Raw genomic sequence first — 19275 nt, 5'->3', positions numbered from 1 at the left:
CCATTCCATTGTTCACCCATTGGGCTTCACCTATCACCTTCCAGCTTGTCCTCCTTCCCTTTATTCTGGCTTCTTCCCCCTTGGCCTGAAGAGCTGACTTCTATGGATGCTGCCTGACCTGCTGAGTTCCTCCAGCATTTTGTGGGTGTTAGTCTGGATTTCCAGCATCCATGGAATCCTTGTTTTTCAGGTTTGGCACAGTTGGCCATCCTTACTGAATTCTGTTTTCAGTCTCAGAATATGTTACAACGGCAATTTCCCAGGAAACTCAGTTTATGGTAGTAGTCCAAGGCATAAAAAAAGGCTGGGGACCCCTGCAGTAAAGGGAGGTTTAATTACAATAGAGGCGTGAAATAATGGTATGTCACCAAAGACTCTAGCGCATTTATACAAACATACCATGGAGAATTTCCTAACTGGTTACATCACCGTGTGGTATGAAGGGGCCATTGCAGAGGATTGGAAAAAGCTGCAGAAATTTGCAAATTCAGCCAGCTGCAGCATGGGCACTCACCTCCCCGGCATCCCCGACACCTTCAAAATGCAATGCCTCAAAAAAGGCAGCATCCATCATTAAGGACCCCCATCACCCAGGGCAGGCCCTCAACTCATTGCTACCATCAAGGAGGAGGTACAGGAGCCTGAAGACACACATTCAATGTTTCAGGAACAGCTTCTTCCCCTCCACCATCAGGTTTCTGAAAGGACATGGACACGACTCCAGCTTTTTTGGTCTTCTTTTTTTTTGGTCGCATTATTTATTTAATTTAACTTTTAAGTACGTTCCTTATTGCAATATATTGTTCTTTGATTAGACAGGGCGTCAAAGGTTATGGAGAGAAGGCAGGAGAATGGGGCTGAGAGGGATAATCAATCGGCCATGACAGAATGGCGGAGCAGACTCGATGGGCTGAATGGCCTAATCCTGTTCACAATATGTCTTTTGATCTTATGGACTAAACTAAAAATAGAGACAGGCACCCAGAAACCATAGTTGTAAATTAGAGGGGGTAAATTTGCTCTAGCAGGCAATCAGACAGTGTGTGTGCTCCTCATTGCACATGTAAAGGGGGTTTCTTCTTTTTTCTTTGTTACTGTGTATGTAATCAAAAGGGCTTCTTTGTTTGGTTAAAAGCAGGAATGCTTCTTTGTTGCGAGAGAGTGCTGAAAGCTTATTTGGGTTAAAATTTACTGATACCGAGAATTGTATTCCTTTGTTAACCAATTGGGATTAATGTTGTTCTTTCTTCTGAGTCTGTAAGCTATTGTTGGCGGGCTTTTGGGGAGTCGGCGTGAGGGGGTGAGAGAGAGAGGACGCGATGCTGTAAACTGGGCGAGGAACAGGCCCCAAGCGGGGGTCCAAGGCCAGGAGGTACCCCGAGGAGAGGAGACGAAGATAGATGTGCTTGGTTGACCACTTCGGCTGGTCCTGAGCTGCGAGTCGAGGAGTTTGGAGGGGATCGAATGGTGGCCAGAAGACTTCAGTAATTGAGCTCCAACGGTTGTGCACGAAGTGGTTTGGACTTTGATAAGTTTGGCGCCTTTTCTTTATTTTCTTTTCCTTCATGTATACTGTATCATTATTAATCACTTAGTTATAGTAATCTTTATAAAATGTAATCATTTAATCGCATGTGGTGTACTGTCTGTTTTTGGGCGAGGCGTGGACCTCACACAGCATCCACACCAGCTGATTACCCAGTTTGGCGGGGCCGAAGGCTGCTCCCCCTGGACGGGAACGAGCTGAGCGAGCCTGAGGCGACCCAGGGAGTTACACACATATTTTCCACAAAAAAGCAAGAATTATTGAAAGCCAAAGTTGATAATCCCATAGTTTGCAGTAGGATCTCTGGACCATGAGCAAATGGAGCAGCGTCTGTGTTTTTCCTAAATGTCTGACCCACACTTCCATTTACAGTGATTAACAATGAGTATCTAATGAGGGTCCACCCCACCACGTTCAGGAACAGTTATTAACCATCAGGCTCTTGAACTTCACTCACCCCAGCACTGACGCCTAATGAGGGTCCACCCCACCACGTTCAGGAACAGTTATTAACCATCAGGCTCTTGAACTTCACTCACCCCAGCACTGACGCCTAATGAGGGTCCACCCCACCACGTTCAGGAACAGTTATTAACCATCAGGCTCTTGAACTTCACTCACCCCAGCACTGACGCCTAATGAGGGTCCACCCCACCACGTTCAGGAACAGTTATTAACCATCAGGCTCTTGAACTTCACTCACCCCAGCACTGACGCCTAATGAGGGTCCACCCCACCACGTTCAGGAACAGTTATTAACCATCAGGCTCTTGAACTTCACTCACCCCAGCACTGACGCCTAATGAGGGTCCACCCCACCACGTTCAGGAACAGTTATTAACCATCAGGCTCTTGAACTTCACTCACCCCAGCACTGACGCCTAATGAGGGTCCACCCCACCACGTTCAGGAACAGTTATTAACCATCAGGCTCTTGAACTTCACTCACCCCAGCACTGACGCCTAATGAGGGTCCACCCCACCACGTTCAGGAACAGTTATTAACCATCAGGCTCTTGAACTTCACTCACCCCAGCACTGACGCCTAATGAGGGTCCACCCCACCACGTTCAGGAACAGTTATTAACCATCAGGCTCTTGAACTTCACTCACCCCAGCACTGACGCCTAATGAGGGTCCACCCCACCACGTTCAGGAACAGTTATTAACCATCAGGCTCTTGAACTTCACTCACCCCAGCACTGACGCCAACACCTGTGGTCTCACTTTGAAGGTCTCTTCATCTCATGTTCTTGATATTTATTGCTTAAGTATTTATTATTATTTTTATTTTTTAAACTTTTCTGCTGTATTTGCAAAGTGTGTTGTCTTTTGCACATTGGTTGTTTGACCGTCTTTGTTGTGTGTGATATTTCATCGATCCTATTGTGTTTCTTTGTCTATCAGAATCGGGTTTAGTATCCCAGCACGTGCTGTGAAATTTGTTACCTTTGCAGCAGCAGTACAATGCAATACATGATAGCTGATAGGAAAAGAAAACTGCTAATTACAGTAAATAAATATATATTAAATAGTCAAATTAAGTAAGTAGGGCAAAAACATACAAAAATAGTGAGGTAGTGTTTGTGGGTTCAATATCCATTTAGAAATCAGGTGGCAGAGGGGAAGAAGCTGTTCTTGAAACATTGTGTGTGCCTTTAGGCTCCTGTACCTCCTACCTGATGGTAGCAATGAGAAGAGGGCATGTCCTAGGTGTAGAAGTCCTTAATGATGGACGTCATCTTTTTGAGTCAGTGCTTCTTGAGGATGACCTGGATACCACGGAGGCTAGTTCCTGTGATGGAGCTGGCTGATTGAATAATCACGAGCAAATGAATCTCAGGGTAGCATATAGTGACATATATTGACATTGATAACAAATTTACTTTGAACCTTAACTGTAAATTATATCTCAAAGTTGACATGTAATTAATAATTCTTTGCGATGGGAAGACCTTTCATAATAAATCTAAGTATAATCTTAAAATGCAGAACTTGATCAAAGGATTACACTCAATTCTGAAAAGAGAGAGAGTAGATATTTATTATTTCATCTTTCAGAATGTTGTTGATGCATTCATTTCCCAGCCCTGAATTACACTCCAGTTGCTGGTGGTGGTGCATGTCACTAGGAAAACCCAGCAGGGACTCTTCGTCCCACACCAGCTTAGGAAATGTAACATCTCAGGGTGTATCCTGATGAATTGTACTCAGCCATTATTGACAGTGTTGTTACCACCTCTGTCACCAATTGGTTTCCCGCCACCTCCTCCCTCTCCACGTCCAGGTTTCAGCGAGAAGAAAGGAGCTGGCCTACTCCTAGCTGTTTACCAAATTGCCATCAGGGAGACACTACAAGTCCATCACTACCAGGACTACACATCATCTCCAAAGCTTCCTTCCTGGAGCTGAGGTGCACCAGTGTTGATCATCAATGAGGAGGATATGTTATCACCAATCCACACAGAGTGTCACCTGGGCCAGTACTCACTGGAATTCAGAAGAATGAGAGATCTTATAGAAACATATAAAATAATGACAGATAGATACAATAGAGGCAGGAAAGTTGTTTCCACTGCTAAGTGAGACAAGAACTAGAGGACATAGCCTCAAGATTAGGGGGGGAGTAGATTTAGGATGGAGATGAGGAGGAACTGCTTTACCCAGAAAGTAGAGAATCTGTGGAATTCTCTGCCCAATGAAGCAGTGGAGGCTCCCTCAGTAAGTATATTTAAGACAAGGCTGGATAGATTTTTGCATAGTAAGGGAATTAAGGGTTATGGGGAAAAGAGATGAGTCCGTGGCCAGATTAGCCATGATCTTATTGAATGGCAGAGCAGGCTCGATGGACTAGATGGCCTACTCCTGCTCCTGGTTCTTATGTTATGTTCTTATATTTATTTATTTCAAGATACAGTGTGAAATAGACTCTGCACTAGCTAACAACCCCTGATGTAACCCTCACCTAATCACTGGACAATTTACAATGACCGATTAACCTACTAACCAGTACATCATTGAAAGTCACTTTGTACTTCATTCAAACAGAAAACAAGTCGAATATGGTTTCAGTTTAACAAAATGCTACACTCAGATGCATATTGAATAAATTAAAGCCTTTTTTACACCGGACTCCATTTGCCTTTGAAGTCAAAGGTAGAAATGCATGTGTAGAAAAAGAACACATCAGTTACCTTAGTAAAGAAACTCAACAATAATTCATTTGAAAACTGTACAATTAGATTAAAATTGCAGAAACTGGAAATAAAGTTAATTGAAACTCTTTATTTAGAATGTTCTACTAAATGAAAAAAAGGCAAATCAAACAATACAAGGCTTTAGAAAAAGGTGGAAGAAGTTTGTCATTCAGAATAATTGTATTGAACCTGTTCTGCTAATAATATTCATTACAAAAAGATTATGTGCAAAGTTCAACAATTTAGTACAGTACATTGAAAGAAGAGAATATCATTCTATGAAAGAATATCAGAATCAAAATTAAAATACTGAGCATCGAGTCTAACATATAGATTGTTATCTGACACATACAGGCAATGAACAAGGGAAAAAAGTCGAATTACTGGCTTGAGGGGTGTTTTGGGGAATTCAATTTCTAGAACCGCAGAGCTAGAATGATTAATCTAAGAGGTTGAGAGAGGTGGAGAGGGAGGGGTTGAGAGAAATTGAGAATGAATCATTTGGGACCCACTCCAGATACACCAGAGTTCTAAAAGGTCTCAGCCCAAAACATCAGCTGTTTAATTCATTTCCATAGATGCTGCCTGACCTGCTGAGTTACTTCAGCATTGTGTGTGAGTTGCTCTGGATTTCCAGCACCTGCAGACTTTATTGTCTTTATAACGCATTCCAGTGTCTGAGGACATTTGATCATCTGTGATGGAGATCGGGGTGGTTCTTAGCTATATTAAAAAAAAGTGGGGGCAGTGAGGATTTGCATTAGAGTAAAGTTTCATATAATTTTAAATTTAGAACTGTAATCTACCTTTGTGGATCAACAAGACTATTCTGCCCAATTACACCGATGTGTCCAATTAACCTAGTACCCATATATCTTCTTTGGAATGTGGGAGGAAACCAGAACAACCAGAGGAAACCTACAGAGTCATGGGAAGAACATTCAAACTCCTTACAGATAGCAGCAGGAATTGAACTCTGGCCAACTACTACTCTACTGTACAGCCCCCTAATATTTACCGTACGGCTCCTAGTTTCTACCATACAGCCCCTAATTTCTCCCTATAAGATGGAAGGTGAAGGGTGTAGAGTAAAGGTACACTTTGTGTGTAATGATAAGCAGTGTGTGATTGTATGTTTGTCCTAGTTTAGTAGCATTTAACAAAACAGAAGATCTGTTGGCAGCAACACATGGGCCAGACTTTGTGGTTAGTTCTGATAACTGATGATACAGAGCCACTGGGGAGGAATAATCTCAACATAATATACATTAGAACTGTACAGCTCTTCAGCCAACAGTACTGTGCCAGACCAATGTGAGAGAAAATTCCCATAAGGAGGGTGGAGTACTGCATTGATTAAAAACGGCTGCATTGATCACATACATCATTCTGATAATCTTTTTCAATAGATTATCACACAGATTATATAAATATGTTGAAGATGGGACAGACATACGTTGTTCACATAGACTAGGCAATTCAGACTGGAGAAGTTTACATTTGCAACACAACCGGAGCCGAACTTTGAGATGTCGATTGGATTAGTGATCTCATCATCGAGGGTTTTCTGGAAGAAGTTGACAGAATAAGAATGAATTTGATGTTGATTTGAAAACAGAGAAAAACCAAAAATGGAAATAAAAAAATACACACAAGAGATTTTGCAAATGCTGGAAATTCAGAGTAACATGCTGGAGGGACTCAGCAGGTCAGGCAGCAATGATGAAAATGAATAAACCGTCAACCTTTCAGGCTGAGATATCTCCTCAATATTGGACTAGAATGTGCAGGTACTGTGGTTAGTTAGGCAGGCAGATAGTGCTTGGCTGGGACGTGGGTGCTTTACAGAAGGGAAGTTTTGAAAACACCAGAGCAACACATCCCAAATGCTGGAGGAACTTAGCAAGACAGACAGCATCTATGGACATTAACAAACAGTCATCATTTTGGGCCGAGACTCTCCCCAGTACTGGGAAAGGAATAAAGCACCAGAATAAAAAAGTTATGGGAGGGAGCAGGGGAACAAGTTAGAAGTAGGTGATAGGTGAAACCAGGTGGGTGGGAAAAGTAAAGAGCCTGGGTTAAAGGTATCTAACAGGCGAGGAGAGTGGATTGTGGGAGAAAGGGAAGGGAAAAAGATATGAGCTGCAAGCTGGTTAAGATGCATTGGGAAAATAGTTTCCTGTAAATGAACAATAGCAAACCCTTAAAGAAATACCACACAATTTTTGCAGCTATATAGGACCCTGATCAGACCCCACTTGGAGTACTGTGCTCAGTTCTGGTTGCCTCACTATAGGAAGGATTTGGAAACCATAGAAAGGGTGCAGAGGAGATTTACAAGGATGTTGCCTGGATTGGGGAGCGTGCCGTATGAAAACAGGTTGAGTGAACTCGGCCTTTTCTCCTTTGGAGCGATGAAAGGTGAAAGGTGTATAAGATGATGAGAGGCATTGATCGTGTGGATAGTTAGAGGCTTTTTCCCAGGGCTGGAATGGCTAGCACGAGAGCGCACAGCTTTAAGGCGCTTGGAAGCAGGTACAGAGGAGACGTCAGGGGTAAGTTTTTTAGGCAGAGAGTGGTGAGTGTGTGGAATGGGCTGCCAACGGCAGTGGTGGAGGCAGATAAATTACGGTCTTTTAAGAGACTTTTGGATAGGTACATGGAGCTTAGAAAAATAGAGGGCTATGGGTAACCATAGGTCATTTTTAAGGTAAGGACATGTTCAGCACAACATCATGGGCCGAAGGGCCTGTATTGTTTTCTATGTTTCTAATTCTTAATGACCATCCACTGAGTGCAAATTAATTCTGTAGGAAAGGTGATCACTCCTTTGTGAATCTGATGTTAAAAGGCTCCAAACTATAGCAAGAGAATGAACTAACTTGAAGATTTTAAAGAATTCAATAAATGATTGACTAACCACTGGAGAGCAGGATGGAAATGGCATTATAGTGATATAGAAAAGTAAAACTACATAAACTGTGAACATAATTGTGAGATCCTAGGAGAAGAAACATCGCTAAATGAAGTGAGGACATTTTTAGGGCCTTCCAACAAATGTATGTCTTTTATAGAAAATTTACCAGTAATATTGGGCAAACAGGATTCCAATCAGATGGAAAACTTCAGAGCAATTGGAAAAATTAGAAGATTAAAAGTTTTTAAAAATGCTTTGAATCTAATGGCCTGAAATTGTGGCATTCCACGGGAGGTTACTGTGGTTGCATTAATGGTGTTCAAAGGTTCTCACACATGCTCACCGGCTGTGAAGGAGGAAAAATGCATTCATGAAAGAAGTGAGAGAGATGATAAGCAACTGGAAATCCACTGGCTGAAACTTGCAATGCCAACTGACTATTGTCTTATGTGTGGTTTTTCAAAGATTCTAGTACATTTCATCGTACTTACTGTGAATCCCTGCAAGAAAATGAACCTCAGGGTTGCATCTGTATTTTGATAATAAATTCACTTGAACCTTCAACTACTCATGTGGACGTTGTTATAAAGAAATCAAATTAGACAGAGGCCAATGTTTTACTGAAATTAACCAGGTCTGATAAGTCTAATGATTTTTTATGATGATGTGACAGGGCAGATTAATAGGGGAGCTATGAATGTCACAAAAAATTTGAAATGATAACACACCTGTCCAGCTGCAGGTCAATGGGACAAGGCAAATCAATGGTTTGGCACAGCCTAGATGGGCCAAAGGGCCTGTTATTGAGCTGTAGCCTTCTATGACAACTGATGTTAATAAAATGTTATAAAATAATTGGTGAACAGTAATGTTCAGACTGGCAAGCGATTATTGAGCTGGTTAGTGAGCCGGCGCTCAATACTAAGTCCTCTGCTATGTTCAGTTAGCATTATTAATTTAGATGAAATGATAGGGAGTACTGAGTCTACTCTGAAGAAAGGACATTCCTGCCTGATACCAGATTCATTTCTGGGATGTGGGTTGTTCCATGAGGATAGCCAGAGAAAGACTGACACATTCCCATTGAGTTCAAACAAATCAGCGGTGAATCCATCGAAAAACACAAGATGAGAAATTGACATGGTGTGTACTGAGAGGCTGCTTCTCTGGTCGGAGAGTTGCGAACGGGAGGGAATTGTTTCAGGGGAAGTGGTCAGCAAACTTGGACCGTGGGGGATGTGCTGAAACTTTGTGATTCTCAACCAAGCTTCTCCCGAGATCGTGTATCTTCTATGCAAAGACCTTAAGTCTTTGACTAGCTAACTAGCTGCACATAGAAATTGGGAAAGTAACCCTGAGAGGATCAGCTACTGATTTACTTGAATGAATTGGAGGGGGGGGGGTGAACTGGAGTATTTTAAGTGGTTGGTTTTAAGTATTTTAAGTTATTTTCACTGTCTGGTATGGGGAGGGGCCACTGTCTGGTATGGAGGGGAGAGGCCACTGTCCAGTATGGGGGAGGGGCCACTGTCTGGTGTGGGGGAGGGGAGAGGCCACTGTCTGGTATGGGGAGGGGCCACTGTCTGGTATGGAGGGGAGAGGCCACTGTCCAGTATGGGGGAGGGGCCACTGTCTGGTGTGGGGGGGGGGAGAGGCCACTGTCTGGTATGGTCGGAGGGGCAACTGCACAGGATCAGAAAGTAGAAAGTAGAAAGAAGTAGAAAGTTGCAAACTGGATCATGGGCACAAGTCTCCCCAGCATCGAGGGCATCTTCGAAAGGTGATGCCTCAAAAAGGTGGCAACCACCCTGAAGGACCCTCGTCACCTCGTTATTGAGAAGGATGCCCTCTTCTCAATGCTACCATCAACCAGCTGTTTTAGGAACAGCTTCTTCCCCTCCACCATCAGGTTTCTGAATGGACAATGAACCCATGAACACTGCCTCGGTATTTTCCTCTCTTTTTGCACTTTAATTATATATATTTCTCTTTGTAATTTATATATTTTTCTTATTATGTATTGTAATGTACTGCTGCCACAAAACAACAAATGTTATGATAATTTGCCAATGACCTGTCGTAGAGGAAGAGCCCGGTGATGATGATGACCCAGGTAGCTTCGAGGTGGACGTGCCTGCAGAGAGGTACTGAGGGCAAGCAGTCTGCAGCCAGAGCACGAGCCGGGACAACCTGTGAATCAGAGTCTCGTGCTTTCCACTACCGAGAAAATGCCAGTGATATCAAACCTGATTCTGATTCAGAGAAAGCCTTAGACCATATGGTTTAATAATTCATTTATTTCATATTTATTATATAGAAAATAAACACATTGAAGAATAAAGCCCATGGCCTGGTCTTTAAGGGAAAAATAGTATTTTACTAATTTTTAATTTTGATAAAACTCTTTATTGTGATTTAAAACAACTTCAGGCTTGCCAGTGTAGAAAAGGCTTCATCAATTAAATTATGACATGCCAACAAAGAATTAAAAAAAGCACCTATTTGTAAAGTCATTTGCAAAATGTAACCGGCTATGTGTTTTGGATGGATCAGTACACTTGGATGAGAGGCTTCATGAAGGGGATTGCATAGTGAATCAAACGGCAAGTGTACATGGTGCGATGGACAACCATGCTCTCAGTTGGTTCATTGGATTATGAAGTGATCGTCTTCTGTTTTGTTCCCATGATACCAAGTTCATGCATGTAAAGACTTTAACATCAACACTTCTGATTCTGACTGAATAGCATTTATTTTGGAGATTATAGAATATTTGAAAGAACGAGTTAAAATTCAGCTGGGTATTGAAACATCTTGATATTGTTGCTTTCAATGGGGACTATAAGTAGTAATTATGCCTTTTGTAAGATCTTGTCTCTTACTTTGATTGGCAGCTTTGTCCTCACAGTCAACTTGGCCAAAGGGAAGTCTGCTTCTCTGCTCTGAGTATATGTGTTCATTTTTGTTTGAAATAAGTTCCTGATCCTTGTCCTTGCGGGATGCTTTCAAACTTTCCCTGTGTGTAATGTGCATTTCAAACGAAGCAGACTCCTGTCTTGAAACAATAACTGTGGGACGGTGCTTCCTTTTTAAGGTTAAATGTTTCTGTTTGCTATTTTAAATGAGTACACTGTTTCTGTCTGCCATTTTGTTGTTTTGGGAAGTCATTGCATATTCCGCTCCGCCTGTCCCATTTTCTTCTTTCCTCATGGGCTTCCTGATTCCGGTGCGGGAAGGTTGGTTAAACGCAAGGAAAAACAGAACAGAAAGAAAATGTGTTAACTGTCAGTACTTGTTAATCATGTGAACTTAATACTTTAGGGAAGGAATACATTTTGCATAACAAAATTTTCCATTGTTTTAGAAAAAGAAAGTTAAGCTAAGCTTTGATTAATTGAGGAAAGCATTCACAATTTTTTAACTTCTGCTTCGGCATCTAAAACTGTAGAAATGTCTTTTTAAAATAGTTTAACAAATTTTGTCACAAACAAAATTACATGATATCCACACTAATTAGGCTTTTGCAAACTACCAACACTCCTTCACCCTGGCAAGTAGTTAATGTGGCTACTTTAGGTCCAAGTTCAAGTTTATTGTCATCTGATTGTACATACATACAACCGAATGAAACAACGTTCCTCCGGACACAGTGTACCAACAAAACACATATCACACACATAGCACATAGAGCAAAATATTACTGCAAATCAGTTAATAAAATACCATGCGAAGTGCATAGCTCAGTTAATGAGTAACCAGTCAACAGCTCACTCTCCTGGTGATGAGACCTCGGTGGTGGCAGGGTATTCATCAGTCTCACATGTATTTTATTTCCCTGCTTGCACTTCAACCCATTGCAAAGCACTTTGAACTACATCTTCTAAATGAAAAGTGCTCTATAAATAAATTATTATTATTAGATTTTATTTTTTTTAATTCTCTGCAGAAGCTGGTAAAACCTGAAGTACAGACACAGCCAAGCACACTCATTTCTCAATTGCTAGGAACTTTCAGACTATTCTAGTAATGTTTAGTATTGTGGCTTTCTGGAGATTTATATAAATATTGCTGTGTAGGCCTAGTTGTTTAATGCTATGTGTAGTGACTTTGGGATATCATCAGTTTAGAAATTACTATCGAGACAATGAATACCCTGTTCATATTCCATAGTCTTTCAATTTCCTCTTTTAATTCAGCATGTTTCTGGTGTTCTTCATTTATTAATTTATGGATGTTACGCATGTTCAGAATGGCTCTATCTATTTGTTCTAGCTTGTTTATCTTCTATTATGATATGCAGACGGTGACTATGGCTGTCCTATCTGTAATACTGGATCAGTTGTATTATAATTTGTAGGAACCTGATTGTAGAATCCTGGAATGTGTTTGATTGTTTCTGGTTTTATTTGGCATTTTCTGCATTTATCATCATGAATTTGTTGGTCTTCGATTATTATTATGATTATGATGATGACTACTATTATTATTTTAAAATCACATGATCTATTGATCTATTAGGTCATCCCTCAGCCGCCTTTATTCTGTGGAAAACAAGCCCAGCCAATCCAACCTCTTCCCAGAACTAACCAGCTTTCCTCCAAAACAACCAAAATTCTGGTAAACCTTATCTGCATTTTCCATTTCAGTCACCCTACAGCACGACGACAGATCAGCACATTGTACCCTGGGAGCAGCCTGGTAATGCTTTGTAAAGTTGTAATACAACATCCAGACTCTTACAGCTCAGTTACACTGCACAGAAATAGGCCCAGTGGCCCAAAGTGTCTATTCAGACTCAGGTGCCTACCGAGGACAACCTGCACATCCTCCTACCTCATCTCCCCCATATGGTGCTCCAAGGATGTAAAGCTGAGGCTTTATAAAACCACACTTGCTGTATTGTGAGCAGTTTCGAATCAGAATCAGAATCAGGTTTACTATCACCATGATGTGACGTGAAATTTGTTAATTTAGCAGCAGCAGTTCAATGCAATACATAATATAGAAGAAAAAAGTGAATCTTATTCAGCATACTTTATACACTATATGTATGTTGACCAGATTAAAATCATGCAAAAAACAGAAATACTATATATTAAAAGTGAGATAGTGTGCAAGGGTTCAATGTCCATTTAGGAATTGGATGGCAGAGGGGAAGAAGCTGTTCCTGAATCGCTGAGTGTGTTCCTTCAGGCTTCTGTACCTCCTTCCGGATGGTAATAGTGAGAAAAAGTGTTGATCGTCAGTGAGGAGGAGATATTATCACCAGTCCTCACAGACTGTGGTCTTCTGGTTAGGAAGTTGGAGGATCCAATTGCAGAGAGAGACACAGAGGTCCAGGTCTGCAACTTCTCAATCAGAACTGTGGGAATGATGGTATTAAATGCTATAGTCGATGAACAGCATCCTGACGTAGGTATTTATGTTGTCCAGGTGGTCTAAAGCCGTGTGAAGAGCCATTGAGATTGCATCTGCTGTTGACCTATTGTGGTGATAGGCAAATTGCAGTGGGTCCAGGTCCTTGCTGAGGCAGTTCAGTCTAATCATGACCAACCTCTCAAAGCATTTCATCACTGTAGATGTGAGTGCTACTGCGCGATAGTCATTAAGGCAGCTCACATTATTCTTCTTAGGCATTGGTATAACTGTTGCCTTTTTGAAGGAACTTCCACCTGTAGCAGTGAGAGGTTGAAAATGTCCTTGAATACTCCCACCAGTTGGTTGGCACAGGTTTTCAGAGCCTTACCATGTACTCCATCGGGACCTTCCATCTTATGAAGGTTCACTCTCTGTAAAGACAGCCTAACATCAGTCAATGAGACAGAGATCTGGTGCAGCAGGAATCTTCACAGCTGTAGTTGTATTCTTCCTTTTAAAGCGTGCATAGAAGATGTTGAGTTCATCTGATAGTGAAGCATCATTGCCATTCATGCTATTGGGTTTTGTTTTATAGAAAGTTATGTTTTGCAAACTTGTTAGAGTTGCTGTGCATCCGATGTTGCCTCCAACCTCATTTGAAATTGTCTCTTCACCCTTGAAATAGCCCTCCGCAAATCATACCTGGTTTTCTGGTCCAGACCTGAGTCACCAGACTTGAATACCACAGATCCAGCCTTCAGCAGATGAAGTAGCTCCTGGTTGATCCACGGCTTTTGGTTTGGGAATGCTCAGTGAGTCTTTGTAGACGCACACTCATCCACACAGGTTTTAATGAAGTCGGGAACAACTGCAGCATACTCATCCGGGTTCAAAGATGAATCTCTGAATGCAGTCCAGTCCACCGATTCAAAGCAGTCCTGTAGGCGCTCCTGTGCTTCTCTTGTCCAAACCTTCTTGGTCCTCACTGCTGGATCTGCAGTCTTCAGTCTCTGCCTATACTCAGGGAGTAGAAGTACAGCCGGGTGATCAGACTTCCCGAAGTGAGGGCGTGGAATAGCACGGTAGGCATTCTTGATGGTGGTGTAACAGTGGTCCAGTGTGTTGTTACCTCTGGTATTGCAAGTGATCTGTTGATGGTAATTGCTTAGTGATTTTTTTTCAGACTGGCCTGGTTAAAATCCCCCAAAATAATGGTGAAGGCATTAGGGTGCGCTGTTTCGTGCATGTTGATCTCATTGCTCGTATTGGGCACATTATGGAAGAAAAGAAATGCTGGCATTAAAGGTTCCAGTGGTGGCTAATGAGAATAGTTCAGGGAATGAAAGTATGAGGAGTATTTGATGGCTTTGGGCCTGGACTTGCTGGAGCTTAGAAGAATGAAGGGGATCTCTTTGAAACCTATCAAATATTGAAAGGCCTGGATGGAGTGGATGTGGACAGGATGTTTCCTATAGTGGGAGAATCTAGAACCAGAGGACACAGCCTTAGAAATAGAGGGACATCCATTTGGAACAGAGATGAGGAGGAATTTCTTTAACCAAGGGTTGGTTAATATCTGGAAATCATTGACACAGACAGCTGTGCAGGACAACCAATTCATTAAGTATAGTTAAAGCAGAGGTTGATAGGTTCTTGATTAGTCAGGGCTTCGTAGGTTACAGAAACAAGGCAGGAGAAGAACAGGGTTAAGAGGGAAAGTAAGACTGCTATGATGGAATGGAAGGGCAGATTCGATGGGCTGAGTGGCCAAATTCTGCACCTGTGTCTTATTGTCTTATTATCTCCAACACTCTTTAACTTATGCTCTACTTGAGTCCAGCTCTCTACTTCATCATCAAATTAATTACCTTGATTTCCTTTCTCCTCTTTAAGACCATAAGACATAGCAGCAGAATTAGGCCATTGGGCTCATCAAGTCTGCTCCAACAGTCAATCATGGCTGATCCTTTTTTTTTCCCCTCTTCAGCTCCATTCTCCATCCTTCTCCCCGTAACCTTTGATGTCATGTCCAATTGAGAACCTATCTCTGTTTTAAATACAACCAATGACCCGGCTTCCACTGCTGTCTATGGTAACAAATTCCACAAATTCACCACTCTCTGGATGAAGAAATTTGTCAGCATATCTGTTTTAAATGGATACCCTTTAACCTGAGGCTGTGACCTCTTGACCTAGACTCCCCCACCATAGGAGCCATCCTTTCCACATCTACTCTGTCTAAGCCTTTCAACGTTCGAAAGGTTTCAATCAGATCCCCCCCCATCCTTCTAAATTCCAGCAACTACAGCCCCAGAGCCATCAAATGCTCCTTCTGATAACCCTTTAATTCCAAAGATCATCCTTGTGAACCTTCTCTAAACCCTCTCCAATGCCAACACATCTCCTCTGAGATAAGGAGCCCAAAACTGTTCACAATACTCAAGGTGAGGCCTCTCCAGTGCCTTATAAAGCCTCAGCATCACATCCCTGCTCTTGTATTCTAGACCTCTTGAAATGAATGCCAACATTGCATTTGCCTTCCTCACCACCAACTCAACCTGCAAGTTAACCTTCAGAGTGTTCTGCACAAGGACTCCCAAGTCCCCCAGCATCTCAGATTTTTAGATTTTCTTCCCAGTTAGAAAATATTCTGCACATTTATTTCTATGACCTAAGTGCATGACCGTGCATTTTCTAATATTGTATTTCATTTGCCACATTCTTGCCATTCTCCTAATCTTTCTAAGTTCTTCTGTATTCTCTCTACTTCCTAAACACTACCTGCCCCTCCACCAATCTTTGTATCATCTGCAAATTTGGCAACAAAGCCATCTATTCCATCATCTAAATCATTGATATACAATTTACTTTGGCCAACTCCTCTCTCATACCACTGTAATTTCCCTTACTCCACTGAAATACTGCTACATCAGACTTTACTTTCTCCTTATCAGTTTTCAAGTTGAACTCAATCATACTGTGATTACTGCCTCCTTAGGGTTCTTTTACCTTAAGCTCCCCAATCACCTCTGATTCATTACATAACATCCAATCCAGTATAGCTGATCCCCTGGTAGGCTCAATGACAAACTGCTCTAAAAAGCCATCTCGTACACATTCAACAAACTCACTCTCTCAAGGTGCATTATCAACCTGATTTTCCCAATTGACCTGCATGTTGAAATCTCCCTTGACTACCATAATGTTGCCCTTTTGACACACCTTTTCTATTTCCCGTTGTAACCTGTGGTCCACCTCCCAGCCACTGTTGGGAGGCCTGTATATAACTGCCATCAATGTCCTTTTACCCTTACAGTTTCTTAACTTATCCCACAAGGATTCAACACCTTCAGATCCTATGTCACACCTTTCTACTGATTTGATGCCAGTCTTTACCAGCCAACCCTGCTGCCTACCTTCCTATCCCTTTGATGCAACGTGTAACCTTGTACATTCAGCTCCTAACTATGACCATCCTGCAGCCATGACCCAGTGATGGCCACAACATTATACCTGACAATCTGTAAAAGTGCAACAAGATCATTCACCTTATTTCTGATACTCCATGCATTGAGATGTAACACTTTGATACTGTATTTTCTACCCTTGTTGATTCTGCATCCCTAATACACTGATACTCACCCTGCTGGCTGCAATTTTGCTCTGTCATCTGCCTGCCCTTTCTGACCGCTTGACAGCACGCTACCTTTGCTTTTTGTACTATCCATCTTATCCCGAGTCCCTTCATTCCAGTTCCCATCACCTTGCCAAATTAGTTTAAACCCTCCCCAACAGCTCGAACAAACCTGCCCACAAGAGTATTGGATTCCCCTGGGGTTCAGGTGCAGGTCATAACTCCCCCAGAAGAGATCCCAATGATCCAAGAACCCGAAGCCCTGCCCCCTGCACCAGCTTCTCAGCCGCACATTAATCTGCCAAATCATCCAGTTTCTACCCTCACTGGCACATGGCACAGGCAGCAATCCAGAAATTACTTTCCTATAGTGCCCACCAGTTCTGGGTCAGGCAGCATCTATAGAAATTAATAAACACTCAACATTTTGGCCAAGACCCTTCATTAAGACTGGTCCTTTGGCCCCTCTCTTTCCTCTTCTCTTCTCCTCACCTGCCTGTCACTTCTGTCTGGTGTCCCGCCTCCTTCCTTTTCTCCTATGGTCCACTCGCCCCTCCTATCAGATTCCTTCTTCTCCAGCCCTTTACCTTTACCGCCTGATGGGCCGGACGGCCGACTCCTGCTCCTATTTCTTATGCTCTTACGTCACCTCTCAGCCTCTCACTTCACTTTCCACCTCCCCCAACCATCTGGTTTCATCTATCACCTTCCAGTTTGACGTACAAAAAAGCTGGATGAACTCAGCAGGTCGGGCAGCATCCGTTGAAAGAAGCAGTCAATGGATACTGCCCGACCTGCTGAGTTCATCCAGCATTTTTGTACGTCTTGATTTGACCACAGCGTCTGCAGTGCACTTTGTGTTTACCTTCCAATTTGTCCTCCTTCCCCTCCCCCCCATTCTTATTCTGGTTTTATCCCCCATCCTTTCCAGTCCTGATTAAGAGTCTTGGTCCGAAGCGTCAACTGTTTATTAACTTCTATAGATGCTACCCGACCTGCTAAGCTCCCCCAGCATGTTGTGAGTTTTACTCTTGAGGATCAAGATCCAGATCAGTTTCCATCGAGTCTGACTAATGCGTTGGAAACACGACTCCATTTCAAGATGTAGACAGCCGAAAGATGGAAATCTTTGAGTATAAACAATAATTGGTATATTTTAAAAATTTAATAAAAATAATTAATTTTAGGTGCATTATTTAATCTTATCTAAGTACTCTTTCTAACTAAACATTTTAAGACTATTGATACATTATATGATGAATATAGTAGATTATGCCTGGTCAAATTGTCTTACAAATCAGAGACACATGAGGGACTGCAGATGCTGGGATATGGAGCAACTAGACATCGGCTTATAATATTCAGCAGCTCTACAACATACCAGTGTCAATATCATGACATAGAACTTCATTATAAAAAGCAATAAAATATATAAATGTTCCATTTTAAATATATTTCAGGATTATAATTAAGATTGGCTCAGCTCAAAACTCCAATATCAAGTTCAAATTTAATTGTCAATCAGCCATGCCCATGAACACAGCCAAATGAAACAGTATTCCTCCAGGGCCAAGATGCAAAACACATTAGCAAAAGTCACACACAGCCTGAGTGTGAGTTCCACATTACAACCGAGGCCACACTGCTTCCCTGCCCTCAGTGAATGGCTGAATCGACTTGCAGCATTCTACATCACCAATGCAATCACAATGTCCAAGACAGGCTTTTGCACCGTTTGTTGGATGGCGCACTACCTCTGACGGGGTGTTGCCAGCAGCAACACAGAACACAAGTCCAGCTCCACTCACTAGTGGGGTAGATCTGCAGCACTCGATATTCCTAATATTCAGCAGTGTCTTGTGATCGTAAAAAATGAAAATTACACCTTTGTTTGGGCCTTGAACCCACATGTGAGGTGAGAATGATTGGTCCTGGCACACGAGGCAGCCCCGATGCATGTTGGAATCCATATGGGCTGCTGGTCCACTAGCTGCTGTCATATTGACCATCGATGGAAGATGGCTGTACTTGTTGGGTTTATTATTTTTAGCCCCAGAGCATCAACACACCCAGAAGTGAGAGATCTGCTGACAACCATTGGCCAGCTAGCTCCAGTCACAATTCCCTGAATAATGGTACAACCAGACTTGAGCCACAGTCAGAAATAAATAGTAGTATTAACGTCCCTCCTGACGGAGGCTTGACCCAATCCTCCTCCACAAGGCTTCCTTTGTTGATTATTACAACATGGAAAATTGACAGAAAAATCCTACAAAAAGCAGTGAATATGTTCCAGTCCATCACTGGTAAAGCCTGCCCCACCATTGAGCACATCTACATGAAACACTGTCACAAGAAAGCAGCATCCGTCTTCAGGGGCCTCCACCATCCAGGCCAGGCTCCTCTTCTCAGTGCTGCCATCAGGAAGGAGGTACCGGAGCCTCAGGGCCCACATCCCTGGGATCAGGAACAGTTTCTATCCTTCAACCATCAGGCTCTTGAACTAAATGGATAACTTCACTCGCCCATCACTGAACTGTTCAATAACCTATGGACTCACTTTCAAGGACTCTTCATCTCATGTTCCCAATATTTATTCTTACTTATTTTTTATTATTTT

The 19275-nt window shown here is 42.2% G+C and overlaps 1 protein-coding gene across 3 annotated transcripts in view; it reads right to left on the bottom strand.

Annotated features, from left to right (window-relative positions):
* prima1 (proline rich membrane anchor 1) overlaps window positions 1-19275 on the bottom strand; it is a 542280-nt gene that overhangs the window by 135588 nt on the left and 387417 nt on the right. The window contains exon 4 of one of the 3 annotated variants that reach the window (XM_059962679.1): window positions 9951-10880. The exons of the other annotated variants lie outside the window; for them this stretch is intronic. Coding sequence (XP_059818662.1) covers window positions 10781-10880 — 100 coding nt within the window. The 3' untranslated portion in view covers window positions 9951-10780. Of the gene's footprint in view, window positions 1-9950; window positions 10881-19275 lie in introns of those variants that run through there. 3 annotated transcript variants of the gene reach the window in all.

Source organism: Hypanus sabinus, chromosome 2, assembly GCF_030144855.1.
Source record: "Hypanus sabinus isolate sHypSab1 chromosome 2, sHypSab1.hap1, whole genome shotgun sequence".
In the NCBI taxonomy this organism is placed as follows: Eukaryota; Metazoa; Chordata; class Chondrichthyes; order Myliobatiformes; family Dasyatidae; genus Hypanus; species Hypanus sabinus.
This window is presented reverse-complemented; position numbering and strand designations above follow the sequence as displayed.